At 50.5% G+C, this 25,613-nt stretch overlaps 2 protein-coding genes across 7 annotated transcripts in view; one reads left to right on the top strand and one right to left on the bottom strand.

Annotated features, from left to right (window-relative positions):
• The window catches only part of TCOF1 (treacle ribosome biogenesis factor 1), a 39,029-nt gene extending 30,525 nt beyond the window's left edge, over positions 1–8,504 (top strand). For 3 of the 6 annotated variants that reach the window (XM_088838560.1, XM_055429645.2, XM_055429641.2), the window contains 8 exons: positions 1,154–1,258; positions 1,670–1,907; positions 2,391–2,473; positions 3,001–3,181; positions 5,220–5,759; positions 6,375–6,472; positions 7,237–7,280; positions 8,110–8,504. In XM_088838560.1, the coding sequence (XP_088694686.1) occupies positions 1,154–1,258; positions 1,670–1,907; positions 2,391–2,473; positions 3,001–3,181; positions 5,220–5,759; positions 6,375–6,472; positions 7,237–7,263 (1,272 nt within the window). In that variant the 3' untranslated portion in view covers positions 7,264–7,280; positions 8,110–8,504. The remainder of the gene's footprint in view (positions 1–1,153; positions 1,259–1,669; positions 1,908–2,390; positions 2,474–3,000; positions 3,182–5,219; positions 5,760–6,374; positions 6,473–7,236; positions 7,281–8,109) is intronic. The other 3 variants (XM_055429644.2, XM_055429646.2, XM_055429642.2) reach the window with 2 other exon arrangements.
• Positions 8,505–9,610: 1,106 nt separating this feature from the next.
• On the bottom strand, positions 9,611–17,324 carry CD74 (CD74 molecule). Its single transcript, XM_055429647.2, has 9 exons — positions 17,140–17,324; positions 14,322–14,494; positions 14,043–14,116; positions 13,450–13,512; positions 12,590–12,685; positions 12,210–12,297; positions 11,037–11,228; positions 10,487–10,546; positions 9,611–10,223 (listed from the first exon to the last, which is right to left on the bottom strand). Exons 1-8 carry the CDS (start codon positions 17,214–17,216, stop codon positions 10,503–10,505), a joined length of 807 nt encoding a protein of 268 aa, XP_055285622.1. The 5' UTR covers positions 17,217–17,324; the 3' UTR covers positions 9,611–10,223; positions 10,487–10,502.
• Between the last annotated feature and the right edge of the window lie 8,289 nt (positions 17,325–25,613).

Below are 25,613 nucleotides of genomic sequence, written 5' to 3'. Positions count from 1 at the left end.
AACCATTTGTTTTCCCAAGCCCTTGCACCCATCCCCTTTTTTCCTGAGATGGCAGGAGCAAGAGCTGGAGAGGCCAAAGCAGGACTTGGGCACCTCCACTCATTGGGGCTTATCACGACCTCCGACCCAAAAAGAGCTTCCTGGGAGCATGGTTGCTGAGTGGGTGGCTGGGTTGTGGTTACTGTACCCACCAGCCTGCATCCATTTGGCCTTTCAGCCAGCAGATGGTGCTGAGCATCTGTCCATGCTGGGAACTGGGGGTACAGCAGGAAGAAGACAGGGAGGGGCCCTGCCCTCATGGAATTCCCAAGGCCGGGGACAGCCATTAAGCAAGGAGACCAAGAGTTATAGTACTCACCAACTGGTGGGTGCTTTGAAGAGAGTAGTATCGAGTAGCAAGGAACAGTGGGATGACTTGCCTTAGAAAGGATAGGCTGGGTTGGCCTCCCAGCAGAGGTGATGCTGGGGCCGGAGAAGCAGCCAGGCCTGGGCAAGCTGGGGAGCCCTCCAGGCAGGGAGACCCAGGTGCTGAAGCCTCTGGGGAAGCGCTTGCGGGGTGTGAGAGCTGGGAGAAGGTGGGGTAGCAGGGGCAGGGGGCCAGGCCTCACGGCCCATGGTGAGGGCTGAAGGGTGCCTGGAGGTTTTAGTGAGGGATCACACCCAGTTCTCGTTCCATTCTCTCCTTGGCTGCTGGCAGGCGTGGGAAACAGGAGCGGCACCAGGGAGCCTGTTGAGTCTGTTGCAGCTGCTAGTCTAGAGGCTCAGACTCAGTGGTGGGGCCTCCAGGGGGGCCTGAGCCCCTTCTCTCCCCTGGGCTGGGAGCTGTGTGCGGATCCTCTGAGAATGATACGATCAGCTTATTTTCTGCCCAGTCAGTGGCAGTAACTCTTCGACCGCCCCTCAGCCCTCCACTCCACCTCCACGTTCCTCTGGCAGCTACAGGTCCCCTCCCACCCCACCCAGGCAGGATGTGACCTGGGTGTGGCCTAGATGGCATGCCAAGAACCTGGAGCCCCAGGCCAGGCTCTCACCCACCCGTGCAGTCTTAGGCTGAGGCCAGGTCATGGGTCTGGGCCCGTCCTCTTTCTGGGGGCCCTGGGCAGGGTCCTATCTGCATGGAGCCAGGCTAGCTCCTCACCTTTGCCTTTCACAGGTGACCAAGAAGAACCTCCCGCTGACGCAGGCTGCCCTGAAGGTTCTTGCCCAGAAAGCCAATGAGACCCAGCCTCCTGCTACTAAGACCCCATCTTCAAGTGGGGTGAGCTGGGGAGCTGGGGGCTAGGCCTCACCCCAGAGGGGATAGTGTTCAGAGACACAGGAGGTAGAAGGAAGGGAGCAGGCAGGGGCCCAAGTCCCAGCGCCAGCATTTAGCTACCCTGTGACCTCAGCATACACATTTACCTTCCCAGCTTTCTACTGTGCATGACCCCCCACCAAAACCTTTTTTTTTTTTTTTGAGGCATCTTAGTTCTCCAATCAGGGATTGAACATAGGCCCTCAGCAGTGAAATCCTGGAGTCCTAATCACTGCCAGGGATTCTCCCACTACCCATGGGGCCTGTGTGTGAAGCCTCTAGTGGTGCCTGGCCCTTCACTGAAGTATTCAGTAAGCAACAGATCTTATTTCCCCTAATTTTCCCTTTCCATTCTCTCTCCTTTCCCTGAATCAGACTGACAGTGCTGTGGGAACACTCTCCACAGCGAGTCCCCAGAGCACCCCTACCCAGGCCAGAATGGCCAACAAGCGCAGAAAGCCTGAGGTTCCTGCAGCTCAGCGGGCCACAGACACTCCCTCGGGGCACGCCACAGCCAAGGCCCCTGCAACCTCAGATGACAGCAACAGCAGCTCTTCAGGGAGCGAGGATGATGCCGAGGGGTCCCAGGCGGCCCCGTCAGCCCCCAGGCCAGGTGAGGCTCCTGGGAAGAAAATGCTGGAGGGCCTGGTGGAGCCCTGGGCTCAGGTCTCTGCTCTGTATCTGCCCATGTTCTGTGACTTTGACCTAGGCATCTCACACAGGACCTCAGTTTACCCAGCTGCACAAGCCTGTGACCAAATTGGTCTACAGGACATGAGCAACCTTTTTACTTGACTGTTTGGCCACACCCAACCTCTTGGGATCAGGCTTCCCTAACTGATCCCCAGAGTCCCAGGATCACACCTCTCTTGGGGATTAGAAGGTTTGGGCATGCAGGTGTCTCACTGGGAACGCTGTGAATAGCAATAGACCATGGAAGGGAGCAGTGAGGGGCAGATGATGCCTCAGATCAGAGGGTGAGGCACGTAAACGGACCAGGCCACCTCGGGGCCCGCCCACTCCCGGAGGGCTCTGGCCTGTCCAGCAGGCAGAGGGAACCTGGGGTTTCCAACAGTTACCCGTGCTTCTCCCGTAGGCCCAGCCCCCTCCAGGAGGGATACCTTGGTGGAAGAGACCACAGCAGAGTCCAGTGACGACGAGGTGGTGGCACCTTCCCAGGTAACTGCAGGGGAAGGGGCTGGCGGTCTCAGGAGCCTTGAGGTAGGAGCCCCAGGCCAGGCTCTCACCCACCATGCTGTTGTAGGCTGAGGCCATGCCCTGGGTCACGGGTCTGGGACCAGGCCCGTCCTCTTTCCAGGGGCTCTAGGCAGGGTCCTGTCTGCATGGCTTCTCTCCTGAGGTCCCACTTCAGCATAAAGCTGTGAGAAGCACTCTCTTGTGGAGTCTATAGAAAAGGTTTATCTTGAGTTTAGGTGATTTCCAGATAAAAACATTCTCTGACAGATAACAGATGGGATTTCTTTTAAGGTTATCACCTGTATGTGGCAAATGCTAGTGCTTTTCCGTTTGCATTAGTAATAAGTTTCCTTTTTAAATGCGCCCATTTAAAGTATGTATTAATTATAGTAGCGCAGAAGGTACGCACACAGGACTGATGTGCCTGCTGCCCAGCTGGCCTGAGGGTCCTGGGGCTGGTCTCTGGTGGGCCATGCACTGCTGGGCTTCTTCACACTGGGCTTCTTCAGTCTCTCCTCTCAGGTTTTGTGACTCCTGGGCTGACTCCAGCCAGTTCCAAGACTTCAAAGGCCACTCCCAAACCAGACGCCAGCCCCTCTGTTTCCTCAACTCTGGCCACCAGAGATGCCCCAGAGGGCAAGCAGGAAGTGGAGCCCCAACAAGCAGCAGGCACCATGTCCCCTAAAACAGGTGAGTCAAGGGCCGCAGGAAGGACACAGTGGGATGTGGAAGAACAAGGCAAGGAACCCCTTTGCCTCCCTCAGGAGCAGTCCCACCAACATGGTCCTGTCTGCTAGCAGGGCCTCCCCAAGTGAGGTCTGGTACTGCTACATCAGGCCTGGAGGTGCTCGTCAAAAGTGCAGTGGCCTGTGCCCTAGAGTCTGGCTCTTGTAGTCTAGGGCTGCCTGGAGGTCAGGTTATGCAGTCCTGTGGGACGCTGGTGCACCTTGTAGGCTGATCCCTACCTTAGAGGAAGTGCACCTTGACTTACAGGGTAGGCCTTGGCTCTTTCTAGCTGTTGCTGTTGACTTTTCTTCCTAACAAGTGGGCTTCTGGTATAGGGTGTAGGTACTTGGGATAGCTCAGACAGAAGATGGGGGTCACGTTTGAAGAAGTCTCCTGCACATGGTGAAGACCCCGGGCAAAGGACTGATGTGCTCTGAAGCCTCAGACAAGCCCATGGCAACTCAGGACCTCAGTGCCTTAACCATACAGGGCAGGGGTTGATGGATCCATTGGTGTCACATACAGAAAATGGCACATGTGGAGAAAGTCACGTGGTATTTGGAGGGCCGACTCGAGTGCTCAGGTCACCTGGCCTAGGGTGTCAGCCACTGCTGACTGTGCCAGCACTCTGGGACAGGTGTCTCAGAGGGTCTGCCTGGGACAGCTCTCAAGGTTCCCTGGCCTTGGCATTCTAGGGTGTGTGGTAGACAGGAGGCAGAGAACTGGGTTGCTGAGGCACCCTGTGCTCTCCTTGGCTTCCTTCTCTAGTTGACTCCTGTTCTTGCCACAAAGCACCAGAGTACTGAAGTGGGCCTCCCTCTGTTGGGACCCCCTCTGCCCACCTCCCCAACCCCCCGGGGCTCTGGAGCCAGAGCTGCTGCAGGTCCCACTGTACCCTGCAGGGAACAGCTTTATCCTCCCCACATGGAGCAGGGCGTAGCTACCAGCACCTCCCAGAGCCCAGGGTGTCACCACTCTTGTGCTGTGAGACCCCAAAGGGACCTGCGAAGTTGGGGCAGTGCCGGGACATAGGCTCAGCTACCAGTCCTGGGGCCTCTAGCTGCAGCTTGCCCAGTGCTGGGTCAGCAAGAGGAGTCATTGCTCATTTTCTTCCCCAGTGTTCTTCTCTTTGTGAGAGGCGGGTGTGACAAGGAGACATTTTAGAGGGGGCTGTGGAAGGTTTTTTTCACACGTGTAGTCAGCACACAATTATCAAAGGAGAGCAGAGGCGTGGAAAATTCTAAACAAAGGCTGCAGCAGAAGTCGTTCTGGCAGGCAGTAAACCTGCTTAGTCAGCCGCCATGTGCATATTCTCTGCACCCCCTACCCCCAGGCCAAGCCACCTGGACCCCTGACTGTGGAGGGCTGCAGGCCCACAGGGTACGAGTGGGCATAAGTTGGATGGCCACATGACCTTGGCTTTTTTTATGCATCTGTGGTTTAGAACAGTGAGGGGATTCAGTGTTTATCCAACGCCTCATTTTATAAACAGGGAACTGAGTTTGGTTTTCAGACCCAGGTCCAGGCGTCCTGTTTGCCTCCCCTGGGCTCCTGACTAGAAGATGTCATCTATCCTGTCCCATAGATTCTTTGATTTGTTGGCGGATTATAAGCCCTTTTGGAGAAGGAAATGGCAACCCACTCCAGTATTCTTGCCTGGAGAACTCCATGGACAGAGGAGCCTGGTGGGCTACAGTCCGTGGGGTCTCAAAGAGTTGGACAGGACTGAGCAATTAATACTACAAGCCCTTTGATTAACATGCTGGAGTTAATTTCCATCCCCAGCCTGAACTTGAGTTTTCAGTGTGAGGAGACATGAAAACAGCGCTAAGTTAGAAGCAAGTGGAGAGGTGTGGGCAGGAGACCCAGCGGGTTCCCATGGTCCCATCTGTACCGCATCAGAGAAGTTCAGGTCTATGCTGGACCCCCCTTGGCTTTCATGCCACCAGGGGTCTAGTCCCTGATTCTCTCAGGTCCATGACCTCAGGTCCTCTCTCCATAGGCAGAAAAGAGGCCGGTGCCACACCTCAGAAGCCCGGGAAGGGGCCTGGGAGTCCCCCAGCCTCCATGCTGGCACTGCAGAGCAACATCACCCGGCGCCTCCTGAGCGAGCCCTGGCCCCTGAGTGAGGCGCAGGTGCAGGCCTCGGTGGCAAAGGTGCTGACGGAGCTGCTGGAGCAGGAGAGGAAGAAGGCCGTGGACACCGCCAAAGAAGGCAGCCGGAAGGGCCGCCTGGGCCATAAACGGAAGCTGTCCGAAGACCAGACAACCCCCAAAGCCCCCAAGAGCAAGAAAAAGAAGCAGCTGGCAGCCGCGGATGGTGGGGAGCATGTGGTCTCCTCAGAAAAGGCCCCCAGGACTGTCAAGGGGAAATCCAAGAAGGATAGAGCAAGTGGTGACGTCAAGGAGAAGAAGGAGAAGGAGTCTCCCGGCTCTCAAGGGGCCAAGGAGAAGCCAGTAGGGGAGCAGGGGACCCCGAAGGGTGATGGGGGAGACCACAGCAACCTTAAGATCAAGAAAGAGAAGAAGAAATCCGACAAGAGTAAGTGCCCGCTGCAGCCCCAAGCACACTTCCCTGGTCCTGCTGAGGGCCGTCAGTCACCACTCGGGCAGGGCCAGCACAGAGAGGGCTGAGGATATCTTGTCCGTCTTGGGAGCAGGGTGGGCAAAGCCAGAAGCAGGTCCTGGAGCCGCGGGGCCACCACCACCAGGAAGGTGCTCACAGCTCCAGGGCGTGTCCTGCTCTCAGAGCCCTGCACTCCCTCACGGCGGCCACAGCCGCGCGCTGGCAGCCCAGGCTCCTGGATAGCAGCTGCCCCTTGCTGCATTCTGTGCTGGAGTCCTCGTGCAGCCAGGCCACGTTCAACCCCCACACCAGCCCTGTCTGATGGGTGATCACTCATTCCCATTTTACAGGTTGAAAGTGTCTTTTTAAAATCAGCGTGTAGAAATGTTACAAAGTGAGTTAAAATGGGAACAGTCCAGGGCTTCCATGGGGGCAGAAATCATAAGACTTGTACTTCAATGGCTCCCCAGGGTGTGGGGCATGGAGAGGAGAGAGCTCTAGGGCTCCAGGAGACCTGCCCTGTCTGCCCACTTTGACCCCAACCCTTAAGATTAACATCTGTTGTTTAGCAATTTTACTTTCTTCCCTTAGAAAAAAAAGACAAGGAGAAAAAGGAAAAGAAGAAGAAAGCAAAAAAGGCCTCAACCAAAGACCCTGGCTCACCATCACAGAAGAAAAAGAAGAGAAAGGTAGAGTGAGTCCCAAGGAGTCTTGGGTTAGAAAAGGGGACCCAGACCCGGTCCCTGGGTGAATGTGATCCGCCCCAGCCTCTGGATGTCAGGGTAGGGGGTGGGGTAAGCCAGACGCAGTCCCTGTGCCCCTACCATCCTCAGGGTCCCGAACGGGAGCTTGTGTATTGTGAGACACTAGAGAAGAGCTGGGAGGTGGGGGCCACCCTGAGGGGCCCAAGGTCTGTGCATGCGGGAGCCATGGGGCGGCCCTGTCTGGCCTGTGAGGTAGGAGGCTATTATGACAAGTGAAGAAAAGAGAAGCCCCACTGGGGCCGGGAGACCAGCTAGGCTGTTGGAGGTTTCTGGGTGAGAGAAAAGGTTGCTTTGGATGTGTGTGCCCCAGCTGGCAGGGTATCCCCACAGCAGAAACACGGTCTGCGTCATGCATGTCAAGGGCTGACCGCCTGACCAGGGGCCCTCAGCGCCTCATACCCAGATGCCGTTCTCACCATGGCCAACAGGGCCACAGCCGTGGTCAGAAAATCGGAGCGTCTGCTGCTGCAAAGTCCTGGGCTCCATCCTCCAGGGCTCAGGGGGCACTCTCCGCACCCTCAGGATCTGTGTATCCCCAGAATCTGTTCTAAGGATCTGTGTATCCCCAGAATCTGTTCTGGGGGAGCCACAGAGCCTTGGGAGGGAACTGTCATAGCCCTCCTGGTGGGGGTGGCGTGGGTGGGGAGACACTTCAGGTACAAGAGCCTCTCCTGCTTCTCTCTTCACAGAAGAAGATGGCAGAGCAGACTGTCTGAGGGACACCAGGCGGCAGGTACACTCCTGACCTGGGAACCCCTGCTGACCATCTGCTCGCTGGGGAGGGCGGGAGGTCAGCTCCAGCATCCGCCATGGTCCTCAGGAGCGAGACTGGGCCTCGTGGGTAGGCCTGAGGGGAAGGGGTTTTGGAGAAAGGGGGTTTAGTTCCTCAAGGGCAGTGGGTGATGCTGGGAACAAGAGCTGCAGAGTCAGAAAGATCCAGGAGAGTCCGGACAGTGACCACCACTGAGTTGCTCGGGTAGGGGTGGGGTGGGGGTGGGGTGGGGTGCTGGGATGTGGTGGGGGAGGGGCACACTGGCATGCTTCCTCCTTGTACGTGAGGATAAGGCTTGAGGTCGGGGACAGCTCAGTCTCTCCTTCGCCACTGTCACTCCTTTTCTAATTTTGTAATTTGAGGGCCTTTCCTCACGGGAAGGAACATGTTTTACTCAAAACAAGCCATTCTGATGGCTCTGTGCTTCCTAGGTGGTGGTGAAGGGGTGGAGTGCTCCGCCTAGCTGAGCAAGCCCCAGCCTGCTATAAACAGGGGTGATACAGGCCTGGGCGGGTGGTGAGGCTTCAATGAAGCTAAGCTCTGAAGCCCTCGTCCCAGTTCCTGGGTCACAGTCAGCACCACCAGTTATCCACTGTGCTTAGTTAATGCTCCTCTCCTGCATGGGGAGAGCTTTTGATTTGATTTTGTTCTCCTTAGTGGAGAAAAATTGGGGAAGTATTATATCTCCTTCTCCCAGGGATTTCTTAGTCAGGTGGTGGCCAGCCCCATGCTTCTTCCCTCTGCCCACCGAGGGTGGGAATTGAATTTTTAACTTCCGCTCCCTCCCCAGAAGACGATGGTCAGCTGCGATGTCCATACTGGCCAAACCAGCGAGCCCTGCAGGGAGGCTGGTTCGAGGAGGAAGAAGCCTGCCTGGCTCCATGACCTCTGCTCACTGAATTTTCTCCAACGCAGGATGCCTTGGATGGATGGACGTGTACAGTATATATATATATTTTTTAAGTGGCCTGTCCCTCCCTTCTAAGCCCCGACATGCCCAGAGGCCTCAGGACTTTGTGCCTCTGCTCTGTAGACCCAGTGAGGCTCAGTCTGCGGCTCCTTTGTGCCCCAGTCTCGGCTGATGCTGAGGCTTTGTCCTCCTTTTGTCAGTTTCTTCCTGTTTTGTTTGTATGTTTTTTTGGTAAGAACTCAGAAAATAAAAGACTTCAAGGAAAGGTGCAAGTTCCCAGTGCCTCTGGGCAAATGCTCTGCAATTGATTGATTCTTGGAAGGGAGAGTCTGACTGACACTAGGAGATGAACAGACCTCATCTGCTCAGGATTTATTCTTGATGGTGTATCAAGACTCTGGGATACTGGGGTGAGTGACACCCTGTTTGCCAAAGGAGGAGACTCAGTGAAGGGCCCTGATGGGGTGGGGAAGGCTTCCTGGAGGAGGTGGCATCTAAGCTAAGGGGGAGCTCAGGCATGGTCAGGCTAGGTTACAAAGGTTCTGCTATGATGAAGGCAAGAAGTGGAGGCACTCAAAAGATATGTCAGAGTGACATCCACAGGAGTTTGTGATGGCGGTGATCGGGGGGAGCCCAATTCCCTGGGCCCAGAGCAGTGTGAAGCACCCCTGGTCGTGAAGGTCCAAGGCTTTTAGCCTTCTGCTGGAGACAGCGAGCGTCTGTGCAGAGACAGCACTGAGCTTGGGGGGTCTGGGAGAGTCAGGGTGACAGCCAACTATACCCTTAACTGGGGGCCCCTGGGCAGGGATGCCCTCCCAGGTCACCTCTCTTCCCCTAAGTGTGTTGGCTAGAACAGAGGCTGCAGAGCATTGTCCTGTTGGGTTTCTTTGAACTCCTAGCAAGTCTTCAGACTTAGAAATGGAGAGATTTCAATAAACTTTTTCATTTAGGGCTCCTCTTGGAAAGTCCAGAAATGTGACCATGGGGGCCTGTGCTCCTCCTGTCAACAAGCGGCTGGGGCTGCACAGCGGCCACCCCTTAAGTAGGACATTGGCCCCCAGTTCCACAGCCCCCACTCCCTGGTGGTCCCAACACAAGGGCCTGAGTTGTTGCCATCTGTCATTACACTTGTACTGTTCTTAGTATAGAAATGAAAACGGGGACAGGAGAAGCTTAAAGAATTATGGGCAAGAGCCTGTTTCTTCTTCTTGGAAGTAAAGTATTCCTATGTGTGAAACATGGACCACAGCCCCCCAGCCCGACATCTGTGTGTGGGCTCCCCAGGCTGTGACCTCCCTCCTTGACCACAGGATTCAAGGTCTTCAGTTCACCCCCTTGGGGTAGACAGACCATGCCCAACAGAACAGCTGAGAGCCGGGAGTGTTCTACTCACTACCTTTTATTCTCACAGGAGCTGTGGCCGGAGGGCTGATGACAAGCTTGGCTGTGCAGAGGGAACTGGGGGTGGCAGAAAGTGAGGGGAGGGGCTGCACTTCGGGGAGGCTGGTTCTTCCTGGGTGTATGATGCTGGGGAGAGGGAAGGGGTGGCTCATGCCCCCAGTTAAAGGGCTGGAAAGCTGAGACCTGGAGGGGATGGGACAGCAGAGGTGTCCATCCTGGGACTTGGGACAGTGCCGTCCCTTCTCCCTGCACCTTCCCACCACTGGGCCTCGATCTTGGAGTTCCCTGTCAGCCTGCTGTGGTGTCATCACTGGGGGTCAGCCTCACTCACGGTCCATGTCCCTGGGCCTTGTGTCCCTGCTAGTGGCTGGGAGTTTGGGCAGCGAGTGTACCACTAATCTGTGCCGTTCTGATATGATTGTTGTGTCCAAGAATGATGGAGAGGCAGAGTCTCATAGAATGAGGTGCAGGGTGGGAGATGGCAAGGGAAGGGGTATGTAAGGGAAGGAGAAGGGCTGGGGCAGGGAGGGAAGCTGTGGCCTTGCAGGGCTATCTGGGTGCTGGCGTCTGCATCTGCTGAGCTCACGGGGCGACTGCAGGGAAGGAAGCAGCAGGTTAGGGCTGGAGTCACTTGTCCCTGCCCCCTCCCAGCATCCTGTGGCAGTCAAGGGCCCTTCACCCTCCACTGCCTCCTGCTTGGATACAAGAATTGACTGCCATGGCCCCGGAAACCCCCAGCCCTGGTCCTCATCTGTGAGAAGGAAATTGGAGAATGGCCTGGGGTCATCATCCACGAGCGAGTTGGCCCCTCTGGGGATAAGCTGCTGGGGACCAGATGCTCTGCAAGGGTGCTTACCTGACTGAAATCCTGCTTACACCTCCAGCCCAGATGATGGATACTCCATTTCCATTGGGTCTGCAAAGGAGCAGAGAGTCCACTTGTTAGTTGTAGTCCAGCCTACTGCGCCCACTGGCAAGGAGCCTGGGTGGACTAGTTCTTCCCAACCTTGCCACAAGCCTGGTGCTTGGTAGAACAGATGTGAATGGAAGGACACTTGTTGGATGGCTGCAAGCGGCAATGAGATGTGGCTGGGGAACTAAATGAGCGAGGCCAAGGAGGGGGTGATGAAATCAGATGGGTGGATCTGGAGGACCCTGGATGCACACGTGGGTGGGTAGAGTGGAAGGGTTGGAGGACAGATGAATTAAGTAGATGAGCGTGGACATAAGGAGAGAAATAATAGTACACAAAAAAAATAAGGAGTGCATGGTGGGCAGGTGCATGGCTGAGTGGCTGCTCCCGGAGAGGACACGTTGTGTGTCCTAGCCCGTGGTGTGCCGGGGGGACAACCTGCCCCTCAGCCTTTCTGATCCTTCCTGCTCCTGGCATAGTGGCCACTGCTTACCACTGCAGTTATGGCGCCCGCGGCTCCTGGTGTGGGGGACCTCGGTGCCGTTGGGGAAGACGCACCAGCAGTAGCCGATGCTCCCATAGCACTGGAGCGGCATATAGTTGCCGTTCTCGTCGCAGTTGGGCTTGAACACGCCCGGGTGGATGGCAGGGATGCGGCTGACCTCTTGCTGGCACTGGGTCAGTACTGAAGCGACAGGCACGGTGAACACAGTGAGTGAGCGGGCTCTGGGCTGGGGTCTCAGCAGAACCAGAGGTCCACATACCACTGTTGTGTGCCTGATGCCTTCTGTCCAAGTGGCTGCCCTTGCTCTACCAATTGCACAGGTGGAAAAACTGAGGCCTGGACCAGCAAGGTCCAGGATCAGAGAGGAATTGAATTGCTGTGTTGCTACTTCATCCCAGAACATGATGATTTCTTCTGACACTCTGACTATTAGAGTTTAGAATTGCACCTATGATTCTGATTTCTAGAGAAAAGCAGTAGACTCCTTGCTAAGTCTGAGCTCCCATTACTGGCGGTATCCAAGTAGAAATGGGGGTTACCATGTGATGAGGCTGTTATAGAGGGGATTTGAACATTAGCTGGAAGTTGGTTAAGATAACAAGCAAGGTGCCCTCTGAATCCATGACGGAGAATCCTGGGGTTCAGGAACAGTGGGCCCTTGATCTTCCACTTCTAAAACTGAAGCCCAGAGGGAAGAGACTTGCCCAAAGTCACATAGGCAATTAGCACCAGGATGAGAAAAGAGCACCAGTAAAGGCTTTCGGGCTGAAAACCCTGGTACACATTGCCCATGAGATGGAAGAACCCCAAGGCCCTCTTATCTAGCAGCCATGGCTGTGTGACCTGGGAGAGGTCCCTTGGAAGGGTGGGACTCATGAGCCAAACCCTCTCATGGGAGCCTGCAGGATGCAGTGCTGGCTGAGGAAGATCATTGCTATGACTCCTGGGATGGTTTGGGTGGTTTTTGCTCCGGGCCTCCTGTGCAGTTCCATCCTCCACAAGGGAGGTCACCTCCTGAAGGGACAGGATGGGAGCTGGGGACAGACAAGCCCAGAACAGGCAGGAGAAATAGGAGTGAGAGCTGAGAGGCTGGAAGCACCCTGTGCTTGGATGAGGGAGCTCCCAGAAACCCCGCCTCCCCAAGATTCACATTCCCTTTACCTTTTGGTGGAACCTCAAAGGGCTTCTCCTCCAGCGAGTTCTTGCTCATTTCAAACAAGAGCCACTGATGCAGCCAGCTCTCAAAGAGCTAATGGGGATAAAGGCAGAGGGTCAGGCTTAGTAGCCCACTCCCACCCTATTGACTGTGCCCCTGGGGACAGAGACATGGAGGGCCAGTGGGGACCTGGTTCCCCCTTAGACACCCCACAGGGTTTGGTCAAGGTGGTTCCTCAAGTCCAAGCATTCTCCCATGGTGGGAGCTTCCTAAGTGCTGGGAAGCCACCTCCAGCTTCCTGAGAACGGCTTCCCTGCTCACGCCCCTCGTCCCAGGGCTGGTTTAGACAGGGAGGCAGGGTACCAATGCAGGGAAAGCTGCTGACCTTCCAGTCCAAGCCATCCATGGAGTCCTTAAGGTGTTTCAGGTTTTCTGGCAGGCTCCCCTTCAGCTGCGGGTACACCTTCAGGGGGTCCGCCTTCTGCAGGGTAGCAAGGCAGGAAGGAAGGTTAAAAAACTTCCAGGCAGGCAATGTTTAATGTACAGCTCATGTTGCCCTGACCTTTGGTTCTGAGGTGTGGAGCCCAGACTTCACCACACTGGAGCTAATGGGGAAGGGGATGTGTTAAAGTAATCCAGGGGCTCAGCTACAACACCCTGGGACTGGGAGTCGGGAGACCCAGTTCTACCAACAGTCCCCAGTCTTCTGATCGTTGCAGACTCTTACTCATCTTCCAGGTCTCACCTCCTTCAGAGGGAACCCTTGACTTCATCCCAACCCTCCCACCCCAGCTAGGTCAGATCTTGGTCTCTTTTTCCCTCAAAGCCCCCTGCACATCCCTCATCACCTGGTCATTTGTCTGTCTCCCATGCTAGCCTGAGCTCTCCATGGACTAGGAACTGATCTAATTGCTCCCCACTGTGGCTCCGGAGCCTTGCACAGTGCCTGGTGCTGAGTAGACATGCAGTAAAAATTTGGGAAGGAATAAGACGGGCATCTTCAGCAAGTCACTTCCAGACTCTGGGCCTTAGTTTCTCCATCTCAAACACAAAAATACGGGGAGCAGTGGGGCTGAACTTCATGGAACATTAAGGGCCACACTTGTGTTCCTTCCCTAATCTGCGGAGCCCATATTGAATGTCTGCTGTGAGCCGGGCCCAGTGCAGGTCTTGAAGCGCAGCCCCAGCCAGGGGCCTGTGGGGATGGGGTGGGGGGAGAGGGCTGCCTGGCCGGGTTCCACTCACCAGGAGCAGGTGCATCACGTGGTCCTGTGTCATGTTGCCGTACTTGGTGGCGTTCTTCATGGGCTGTGGAAGGAAGGAAGGAGTTCCCAGCACTGGCCCCTGGGGGTGGGGCCCAGAGCAGAGCCAGCACCTGGGGTCTGGGTGAGAGAGTGGATTCCCAGATGTTCAACAAGTCCATCTCTACCACCTCCCACTGTGAGAGCTTGAGCAGGTTGTTGCCTTCCTGCCTCAATATCCTGTTCCTCTACTCTGCATAAGCTTTCCTTCCCAAGGCTTTGTGGACAGGAGATAGTTTTGTGAACAGAAACATCATCTATATATCAAGGGCTCTGAAAATAGGAGGGACTGTGAGACGCTCTGGGAAATTAGAGGCACTTTATAATTTGTGGAGGGCTGGGCCTTCCTCCCAGAGAGGGCCCCAAGAGGCTCTTTCCTCCTTCACCCCTGGAATTCCTGTTCCTCCCCCAAACAGCCAGGACCCCTTCTCCAGCTGTGCTTTTCCTGAGCCAGGTGTCCTCCCCTGTCCCTTGGCACTTGCCCTCCATCCAGGCGGGGTAAGCTTCCCTCTCCTACTGCCCTGGGGTTTGCCTTACCTCCGGGCCTGCCATGGGCAGCGCCCGCATCAGCATGGGAGTGGCCATCCGCATCTGACTGAAAGGCTTGGCAGCTGTGGGGGCAGAAGGCACAGCATGAGTGTGGTCCCAGTACCCACGGAAGAGGGTACTCACACCCAGGGACCAAGAGCTCAGACCCAGATGAAGGGCTGGAATTCCAGACCAGAGGGCAAGGACAGTGGGCCCAGCTGGGGCAGGAATGAGGGTTCTCTGAGGTGAGGGGCAGGGGGGTTGTCGGGACAGAGGCGGGGCACGCACGCTTGGGAAGCTTCATGCGCAGGTTCTCCAGCTGCAGATTCTGGGAGGTGACCGTCAGCTTGTCCAGCCGGTCCTGCTGTTGGTACAGGAAGTAGGCAGTGGTGGCCTGGCCGGCCAGGAGCAGAGCCACCAAGACGGAAAAGCCTGTGTACAGGGCTCCACGACTGCACTTGCTGTAGGGGGGAGGAGCGGGACATAGGTCATAGGAGAGTCCACAGAAGCGGCTGCCCTGGGGACTGGCTGGGAATGGGGGGAATGTGCCCCCACAGTTCCAGCCCTTGCCCTCAGCTGCCCTTAACAAACACACGCTTTAAGCGCAAATAAGGGCCTATGAACTTGCAGCTTGACGATATTCCCCTGACCCCCCTACCTCCAGCCACTGCTGCCCCTATAGCACTCCCAGGTAGAAATCCTGGAGCTGCCCCTGTGTGGGGAAGAGCCAAGAACAAGGGCCTTGTCTTCTCAAGGGAACCAGCAAGGACAGCTGAGGAAACCCCAGGAAGACCCTGCTGCCTAGTGATTCATGACATCACAAACATGGCTCATTCTCATTGCCTCTCTGCTCGCCAATCCTCTGTGATTTCTGGACCAAGGCCCAGTCCAGGGGATTATTACTCTGAAAGGAGAATGTAAAAATCCTGTGTGGAGAAAAGGAGAAAACCAGACAGGAGGGGCAAACAAATCCTACTTCTTGGCCTTCCCAAGGAAGAGGGGCGGCCTGGCCTCTGAAGTGGTGAAAAGTCCACCCAAGCTTGGGTCTTCCTGAGTTCAAGCTCTATAACCTAACTTCTTCAGCAACCCCACACCCAAGCTGAGTCCCAGCTGTGCCTCCCACTCTCTTCTCTGAACTTCAGTTTCTCATAAGGTCTAAGAATCTAGAGAGTCATAATAAAGATGAGACCCTGTAACCTGGATTGTAATCCTGGTTCTGTCATTCCCTTAGCTCAGGGAACAGGGGCAAGTCACTCAACCTCTCTTAGTAACTTGAGGTAAGAATATCTACCCAAAGGATTGTTATATAAAATGAGATCAGGATAAAGCTCTTGACTCTGTACCAAGCACCTAGTTAGCAGTCTGTAACACTGAGCACTAATCTCAAGGGAGTTAATAATTAACTTTAGCATCTGGTTTCCTTCCTCTTTATGCATCTTGATGGCCTGTCTCCTGGTTCTGGATGAGTGCCAACTCTTGTCACTTCCTCCTTTCTACTGCCTCTTTCTTGAATAAGTAATTGGCCAAAGTCAGGAGCCAACCAGAACTGGGAGGAATCATGGTACAAATGTTGCCAGGCAGAAGTGTTCACAAAAGGGTCCAAAACAGGCCAGGACAGTTTTTAGATCAGTGATTGAACTGAGGGAAAACCAGACAAGGATTTGACAAGGGGGCACCCTTTCTGCTCACTGAGCCCATGCTGGCTCTGCAACTCACTGGGCGGCCTGTGCTCAGAGGGGATCCATTTCCCCTCCCTGCAAATTGTGCCTCTAGAAGGGGGTCAGATGGTAGACAAACTCAAATTTTAATATCAGACTAGTCCTGGGTTCAAATTCTGGCTCCAGGATTCACTATAGCTGCAATAACTGGTGACTCACTTGTTAATATGAGTCTCAATTTTCTCTTATGTAAAAATGGGAATAATAAAAGTACCCAACTTAAAGAGTTAGTAAAATAATTATGACTGAGTTTAGCATTTAGTTATATGCCCACCACAAAACTAACCATACTAATATCTAACAGGAACTGAGGATTGGTAACAAGCATATAACGAATAGGAACTATTATCATAACCACTCATTATTATTGCTGCCGCTACTACTTAGACCCAGAGAGAAACTGTGATTTACATAAGCCATACACGACAGAATCCAGCCCTCACAAGAGTTGGTCCTCCGAGCCATGGGATTCCCTAGGGTTTTCACAGGCCAGGCACTAATGGTCTATCTCTAGTTAAATGTCCCACAGTATGCAGTTCTTCATGATATCTCTGAGAGTCTCTCCCAAACCCCTTTCTGCCTGGCAGCTGCTGACATCACAATAGGTCACTGTAATATGCAAATTATCAGGGGGGGAGGGACATTAGGGTAGCTGTATTCTAACCATTCCCCATTTTTTTTTCAGGGAAACAGATGGATAAGGATCTGGGAAAGGGTCCTCTGGATGGCTGTGCTGGCCCCTTACTGCAAGGGAAAGGGACATGGGCAGGGCACCACCCACATCAACCCACAGCCCCTTCTAGAAATTTAGCCAGAGCCCCCCACCTCACCCTTTTTTGACCCTCCTCCAACATCTCTCATTCCCTCCTGTGATAGCAAAGATCTTCATCTACTCTACAGACACCTGCAACTATAATTCCCTCGATATAAACACATATACCAACTTATGATAACTAGAAGGAAACTCCTCTGTGATGAGCTGCTTCTGCCATTCTCTTTTAGAAAATCTGCTTCTCCATCTAGGATCCATAATATTTTCAAAATTTCTAATCTAGGGGTCATGGCCCAGGTTCAAGGGACTCTGGGAAGCTCCTAATACTGTGGGAAACTGTAGGGAATGAGTACAGAGCTCTCTGATTTTCAGAAGAGAAGTATGTGATGCAAAGAAAGTTAAAACCCCTGCCCTAGAGGAACTCCCTCATTTTACAGGAGGGAGAACTGAAGCCAGACGGCCAGAGACTTGCCCCAGATGACCCAGTTCATGCTGGAGTTAGAGCCTAGGTTCATGCCTCGTCTGACTCCCAGTCTAGTGCTCCTTCTGTAGCGCCTGTGCAGGTACCTCTGTGCAGTCCAAGATTTGGCTGCTCTCTCCTACTGCTCACACATACCTCTCCTGGGCCCCGGGGCGCTGGCCCAGCATGGGCAGCTGCTCATGGTTGGAGATGAGGTCACGCTGGTCCTCCATGCTTCTGACCTCTGGTCTTTCCCACTCCTGCTGCTGCTGCCGCTGCCTGCGTATCTGGGATGCTGAGCCCCGTGCTCACCTCTTGAAGTTGGGGCTGAGAAGAATCTGATTCGTCCACAGGAGGCCACTCCGCCCACCTGGTAGAAGTGGAAGTGAAAGCCACAAAGCTGGAAATACCCTCACTTCAGCAAGTTGCCTTTAATGGGACAGGATGAGTAGGGAGAGCCCCCTGCCGAGGCAGGTGAAAAGGCCAGCATGCTTTCATTGGCTGCCCAGGGCTCTCGTCACTTGTTTCTGGGAAGACCTGTGGATTCATAAGGCTCTTTGGAGGTTTCAAGAAACAGGCAAATGTTCACTCCCTAGACAGGAAATCCCTTTGAAGCAAAAAAAAAAAAAAGCAGAAAATTCTTTTTGTCTCCCCTCTCACCTGAAGATGAGTGGGTACATAAAGCGGCTGCCCCCCTTTTGTGAACTTAGACAAATTCCTTTCCTTCTCTCAGGGCCTCAGTTATGTCATCTCAAAGCCAGGAGAGGAAAGTGTTCTCCCTGCTCTCCCCTAATGCAAGCATTTTATGAACCTGAGTCCCTGGTTCTAAGGCTCTGGTACTAATATTTGCCAGCACTTACCCAGCCCTCCTTTGATCTGGCACTGTGCTAATCATTTCACATGCTTTGTTTCATTTAATCTTTACAGTGACATTTTGAGGGCTGTTTTATTTTATTATCTCCATTTACAGATAGAGACACAGGTTTTGAGAGCCTACATGTTTGTCCAGAATCATGCATCTATCTTTTGAATTTAACCATCCCACCCTTCTGCTTCCTAATACTCAAATTATGTCATTCAAATTCATGACAGTGGAGGCCTCTACAGGGAGGGAAGGAAGAGGGTCTGGGAAAGGGTACCCAGGGGAGGTTTAACTGTTGGCATGGTTTTATTTCTCACTATCTGTGGCTCGTAGACCATATTTGTTTTATTAATCTTTATGTATTTTGTGTGTATGTTTAAATTTTCATTTAACGTCAATAAGCACATGAAAAGATGCTCCACATCATTAGTCATTAGGGAAATGCAGATTGAGGCCACAATGAGGTACCACGTCACATCCACTATGATGGCTGTAATCAAAAAGACAAATAATTACAAGTGTTGACAAGGATGTGAAGGAATTGGAACTCAGATATTGCTGGCAGGAATGTACTATGGTGCACCTACTTTGGAAAACAATTTGGCAATTTCTCAAGAAGTTCAATGCATAGTTACATATGACCCAGTAATTTCACTCCTAGATATATACACAAGAGAGATTAAAGCATGTATCCATAGAAAAACATACACAAATGGTCATAGCACCATTATTCATATTAGCCCCAAAGCAAAAACAACCCAAATATTCATCAATTGTTGAATAAACAAAATATGGTATATTCATACAATGGAACATTATTTAGCCATAAAGAAGAATTAATGTCTCAATACAAGTCTTATTTAAAAAAAAAATAGGAGTACTGATTCATGCCACAAAATTAATTTTGAAAGCATCATGCTAAGTGAATTTGACCAAACATCTGAAGAGACAAAGTTTGACAAAAGTTATTTTAGAAAATTCTGTTCTAAATCATCAAAGAATGAGAACTATTGGTATGTAAATAAAATTCGCTTATCTATTTCAAGTGAAACAGATTAGATGCTAAGTGTTTAAGTTTGGATTGTATACACTTTAATAATGCCATTAAATTATTGTGATATATATTTTTAAAAATCATGATAAGTGAAATAAGCCAGACACAAAAGGCCACATATTGTACTATTCCATTTATATGACGTGTCTAGACTAGGCAAGCCATAGAAACAAAAGGTAGATCAACAGTTGCCAGGGGAAAGGGGGTGGGGAATGACTGCTGATGGGTATGGGATATCCTTTCAGGGTGATGAAAATATTCTGGAATTAGACAGAGGTGATGGTTGCACAACTTTGTGGATATATAGGAAGACCACTGATCTGTACCATTTTAAAAGCCTGAATATTATGGCATGTGAAATTGATCAATTTAAAAAAAGATTTCTTGGTAATGATGACTAGAACACATATGTTTGCTTCCTCTTTCACTTGGCTTCTGTCACTAAAATGACAAAAAGTTTCTTTCTTTTTTTTTTAGTGTAGATCTGTAAGGACAGAAAGAAAAGGAGAAAAAAACAGAATTTTAGAAGCTGGAAAGCAAATGGGTTAGGAGTAGTCATTAACAGACCCAAGAAAGGTTAATTCTAAACCTGCAGCTAGAAAAGCTGAGAAGCCACCAGTTTATGTGGTCGAATGGGTTCAGGAATTGAGTGCTAGACACACTGGGTAGGAGAACAGTTGGCTATCCATGTCCTGTCCTTCCCCAACTACTCCTCCCTCACTGAAAGAGGGCTGGAAGTTTATCCCCAGGCACAGTGCAGGCCATGGGCCCAGCTCTGAAGATGAGTCCCAGCCTTCTCCCCGACCCAGTTTCCAGAATGCCAGAAGCCAGACCTTCTTTCTCTGGGCAATAAATGAGAGAATCCTTCTCTGGAGAGCATGACCATCCCACAAGGAATGACCTAAAGATTCTGATACGGGGGTTCAATGATGAATCAACCCAACCAAATAACCCTACAGGGAAGACCTCAGCCAATAAGCCATTCACATCAGTCACAGCTTCCACTTGATTTTTTAGACAATCAAGGCTCTTGGGATATCTGAATAAAACCTCTAACACAAAAGAGAGTGAACAAAACAAATAACCAAATCTCAAAAAGGAACCATGGAGGAAACAAATAGATATTAACAGCTTTAGGGAGATAAAGGAGATACTGCACCCATGAAACAAGAATAGGATGCTATAAACGTACCGTTAGAACAATGATGACAACAACAAAAATATCTTCAAGATTAAAGTACAAGCGTAGATATTAAACAATCAGTAGGTAAAAGATAGTTTTTTAATCTCCCAGAAAGTAGACCACCAAGATAAAAAGAAATTGAGAGAAAAAATAAGAGAATTAAAGACCAATCCAGGATGCCCAATAGCCAAATATCAGTGTTCCAGAAACAGGGAACAGAGAAAACAAAGGTGAAAAAAAATCAGTGAAAAAATCCAGTACAATGTCCAGAACTCAAAGACATAAATTCCCAAATTGAAAGGACCTAGTGAATATCAGAGACAAAGTATGAAGATAATTTCACACCAAGGTACATCAAGGGAAGTTATAGAAAAATAAAGACAAAGAGAAAATTTCACAGAAAGAAGACAGATACGAAGGACCAGGAATCAGAATGACTTTGGACTTCTTAAGAGCAACCCTGGAAACCAGAAGATAATGGAGCACCACCTTCAAAATTCTATGAGAAAATTATTTCCATCCTAGAATATTTACTGAGCCAAATTATTAAGTAGGTATGAAGGTATCAGACATTCATTATCACAAAAATTTTTCTTCCTCAGAAAGCATCATGAACGTATGCTCTATCAAAATGAAGGTCTTCACTAAAAACAAAGGAAGACTTGGAATATAGGAAGCTGAAATTCAGCTCACAAAAGGGAATGGGGATTCCCCAGAACGATGGCACAGAGAAATCCCAAGAGAAAAGCAATAGATTCATACTGGATCAGGTCCACAGGCTCTGAAAGACATTTCTTCAATAAATTAAAATTGATAGATAGCTGATGGATCTGAATATACTGAGAGATGATTTAGATCATCATTTGGAGAATATGAAGTTGAATTATAAATTCCACAGAAAATTAAGCAAATGAAAAACCAGACAACTATTTTTTCTTGCTGTTATTTAGTTGCTAAGTTGTATCAAGACAATTATTAATTTTTGAGAAAACAAAAGTTATATAGGAAATGAATATTCATCACACCATACTATACAGCGCAGCTATAAATGGCATTTACTGTCACGGCAAACTTTGAATACTGATCTAACTAAACATACAGTAGAGGCATTTGGGGAGGATGAGAGGATAGGAAAAGTGACTTAGAAGAGAAGGAAAGAGGACTAAATCTTGGTCTTGTGTCCACAGTGAAAAGCCAATCAGATCATGTTTAAAACTGAAACAATCTGAAAGTAACAGTACCAGAAGTTATTGAGAGACATAGAGGTTAAAACCAAAAGAGCCGGCTAAAAACGTTTTAGAGTGGTGGGAAAAGGAAGGTAAGGAACCTCTGTTTTTTGCAGCCAGCCTTTTAGAAGGATTTGATCATCCAAATATGTGAATTTATAACTTTGATACGAAGTAAAACTCCATTTAACATCAAAGTCAGTTGATTCTGAGCTGACTGTGATAACAAAATGGCAGTCTAAAAAAAAGGCTTTTCCCTGTGAAGCAGCTTTCGGTCAAAGTTCAGGGTGACCCCAAAGGTCATCCTGTCCTTGCCCACAAGAGGCTGGAGATGATTCCAGCTAGAAGAGTGGACCGGATGATGGTTCCCTTCTTTTCTTTTAGGGTAGAGGTCTCAGGTGTCACTCAGGCCCCACTGCCCAGTGAAGGAGTCCTGTCCTACCCATCCTCTTGATGGAAATGGAGACAGAATGACAGGAAGCAGGAAGGCTTGGTGTCTGCCACACCCTGAGAGGGACCCAGGGTTAAGGCAGATTCAGCTCCCCCACTGTTCAGATGAAGAAAGTCTGACTCAGAAAGGGGAAAGGAACAGGCCCAAGGTCACACAGAGCTGGATCTTGTCTAAACAAAACAGCTCTGAGGTCAACTTCTTGGAATAACATCCCAGTGCCAAAATGGTGGATCCCAGGGCTGAGGAAGGGAAACACAGGTGAGTTAGAGACATCTTTTTTTTTTTCCCCAGAGAGCAAAGAAGTGCTCAAGGACCACTGGTGTTTGTCAGAAGGACCCTGGAGCCAACTTGAAGGAGCACCTGCCAACCAAATATGAGACAATTCCAGTATCAATAAGAATAATTTACCCTGTTTCTTCAAAAGGAACTAAATAGTTCAGTCCCGGTTGATAAGAAGTTTTTCTCTCTTTTCTTGTCTTTCTTTCTTTCTCTTTACAGAAGAACGCAAGCTAACTAATGTAAAAGAGAAGACAGAATTAGAAAATCACGTTTGTAATCCCCAGTGTAATAGTTAACCACCAATGGATGCCAAAATCATGAGACAAAGGGTTGGGGGACACAGGATATCCACCTGCCATGGTATCTCTCCAGAGTCCTTGCTGGTTGTTTATAGGAAAAGCCACTGTACAATGGTGCAGTCCTGCAGTTGCCACCACATGATCAGACTTTTAGCATCACCGATCGCAGAGCAGTGTGACATTTTGTGTTTCCTAAAGAGGTAAGATACTCAGCATCAGTTGGGAAGTATCTTTGCTAAAAAAAAATCATTAAACTGAATCTGCCATTAGACCTAAATTCTAATTTACCAGAAGAACAAATGAAATAAAACTACGAATAAACAGAATAATTCAGAGACAGTCTCCAAAGAACAACAGTACCCAAGGAAGAGTCAGTGTCATGAAAAAAGATGCGTGTGTGGGTGTGGAGAGGGTTCTGTATTTTAAAAGATTAAAGAAACATAATAACCAAATGCAATTTGTATATTCTGACAAGATTTTGGTTGGGAAAAAAAGCTGTAAGAGATATTTTTGTGAAGCTGGGGAAATTTGAATATAGACTGAATTTTAGCTGATACTTGGGGATTATTATTGCTTTTCTTAGGTGCAATAATGGAATTTTAGTCTTCTAGAAAAATGTATTTTTAGAGGCTGAAGACTGAATGAAGTACTTGGACATGAAATGCGGTTTGCAAGTTATTTTCAAAATAGCTCAGGAAAAAAGATAATAGATAAAATTAACAATAGGTGAATCTAAGTGCAATGGATAAACATCTCTGTATGTTTGAAATTTTGAATGATAAATGATTGGGAAAAAATTAAAAGCAATTGTGTACAAATCCAATCTCCTTCTATATAAAAACTGCCAGCTGCTCAGAAGACACTATATTTCCACCACTGTTCCCTTGACACATTATTACACTGACATGGGCTCTTCCACAGCATAAGCAAAAAATGTATGTTTTAGTCCTTGAAATTTCTCAGAAATTATCAAAAGTTTTGTATTGATTAGAAAAAAATTCCAAGGACTTCCTTGGTGGTTCAGTCGTTGGGACTCTGTGCTTCCAATGCATGGGGCCTGGATTCGATCCCTGTCAGGAAATTAAATCCCACATGCCACAGCTAAAGATCCCTTGGGCTGCAAGTAAGACTTGTCTTGGCCAAATAAATAAATATTTTTTAAAATATTCCAACTCCACTACTACAAGATGTCAGGATGTGTGATTTTGAGCAAATGACTTAATTCCTCTGTGCCTCAGTTTCCTCATTTGTAAAATGGGCATACTAATGGAACTTAAACCATTGGTTTTTTGGGATAATTGAATGAATTAATATACATATGCCTGATGTAGAGATTAAGTATGCAATCAGCATTCAGTAGTTCAGTGATGACTTTTTTCTGCAAACTTTTAAAAAATAATTTTATTTTTGGTTGCAGTGGGTCTTCATTGCTGTGTAGACTTTCCTCTAATTGCAGCAAGCGGGAGTAACATTGTGGTATGCTGCGGTAACTTCTCTTGTTGCAGAGTGCTGGCATTAGGGCTTCAGCAGTTGCAGCACATGGGCTCACAGTTGTAGCTCCCGGGCTCTTGAGCACAGAATCAGTAGCTGTGGTACATGAGCTTAGCTGCTTCACAGCATGTGGGATATCCCCATGTCTCCTGCATTGGCAGGTGGATTATTTACCCCTGAACCACCAGGGAAGCCCCTCTGCAAACTTGTTGAATCTGGGACTGTGCCCAGAGATCTGGAGCCAGAGAGGCCTTATCCCCACCCCTGGATCATCCTGGTAGTCTCCTCCTATGGTGTCCCTGTTGAGCTGGTCTAGGCTGAGATGTCTGTTCTCCCTCGGTCTGGGCACTCCAGGCCCCAGAGGTGTGAGTTCCTGCCAGTTCACTTGGGTGAGCCAGGAGGTGGACTCCCCCAGGACCTCTAACCATCTTGTGTTCCTTCTTGGTCCCCAAGTCCTGAGAGAGGAAAGAGCCGCCCTAGGTGGTAGGTAAGCAGTGTATGCCCAGCCCTGTCTACCACCCCGCATGGCCAGGCCATCCTTTCTGTGCTGGGGCCCCTTGGCTCCTAGCACATCTTGGCCACGAACAAGAAGCCAGAAAAGGCCCTCTCTGTGGGGAGGAGCAGGCACGCGCTGCAGTCCTGTGCTGGTCACGCCTGGCCCGGCCCTCACCCCACTCCTGTCACTTGCTCGGTTACGCATTCGACAGTTATTTACTGCCCATCTGCTCCATGCCAGGTCCTTGGGCCACGTCAGTGAGTGAGGCAGGCAGTAGCCTTGCCCTCACGGAGTTTGCATTCTAGTTGGAAACAAACAAGGAAGCCTGTCTGTTAAAGAGTGATGGCAGAGATGGGGAAACAAAAGGTGTTACTACACTGCAGGATGGGGGCGAGCGGTAGTATTTATAGGGTGTTGGGCTGGGCCTCACTGACAGGGCGAGGTTTGGGCACAGGCTTGAAGATGAGGTGGTTAACCTAGGCCATGTCCGAGGGAGGGGTTCCCTGGACAGAAGGAACGACCAGAACAAAGATCCCAGCGTGGGGATGCACCTGGCTGACGGACAGCGAGGAGGCCAGAGTGGTTGCAGTGGAGCCACTGAGGTGGGGCATGACACGACATGAGGTAAGCAAGGTCTTGGGCCAGATCTTGTCGCCATGGTCACAACCTTGGCTTTTACTCTGAGTAAAATCAAGAGCTATGGGAAGACTTTGGGACTTACCTGGTGGTCGAGTGGTTAAGACTATGCTTCCACTGAAGGGAGCGTGGGTTTGATCCCTGGATGGGGAACTAAGATCCTGCATGCAAAAAAAAAAAAAAAAAGGAAAGAAAAAAGCACCATGGGAAGGCTTTGAGCAAAAGGTGTCATTATCCAAATTGCAGTTTAAAAGTGTGGTTCAGGCTGTGTCGAAAGTCAGTACAATAGGGGCAGATAATCCCCACTACCTCTTGGGACTGCTGTGAAGGTGCAAGGAGAATGAGTGAGGAAACATTTTGTAACAAATGGCCTTGAATCCGCCTGCAATGTGGGAGACCTGGGTTTGATCCCTGGGTTGGGAAGATGCCTGGAGAACGGAATTGCTACCCACTCCAGTATTCTGGCCTGGAGAATTCCATGGACTGTATAGTCCATGGGGTCGCAAAGAGTCAGACACGACTGAGCGACTTTCACTTCACTTCTGTTCACTTCACAGTGTTTCTGGGAGAAACAGACTACTTGCTCTGCTCCTTCCCATCATACTGAAGGGACAGTTGAGTGAGGAGAGGATTTGATTTGCCCTAGGTCAGAT

Source organism: Moschus berezovskii, chromosome 8, assembly GCF_049115385.1.
Source record: "Moschus berezovskii isolate FMDL1 chromosome 8, NW_MosBer_1.0, whole genome shotgun sequence".
Taxonomy (NCBI): Eukaryota; Metazoa; Chordata; class Mammalia; order Artiodactyla; family Moschidae; genus Moschus; species Moschus berezovskii.
The sequence above is the reverse complement of the archived record's forward strand: the minus strand, read 5'-3'. Positions and strand labels throughout refer to the sequence as shown.

What these genes read in the sequence shown, in the direction of transcription:
- CD74 (XM_055429647.2), bottom strand. Translation starts at nt 17,216, where the DNA reads ATGGAGGACCAGCGTGACCTCATCTCCAACCATGAGCAGCTGCCCATG. An exon ending in CGCCCCGGGGCCCAGGAGAG is followed by an intron (nt 14,495 to 17,139) that starts GTATGTGTGAGC and finishes TCCCCCCTACAG; the next exon opens with CAAGTGCAGTCGTGGAGCCC. An exon ending in ACGTGATGCACCTGCTCCTG is followed by an intron (nt 12,686 to 13,449) that starts GTGAGTGGAACC and finishes GCTACCCTGCAG; the next exon opens with AAGGCGGACCCCCTGAAGGT.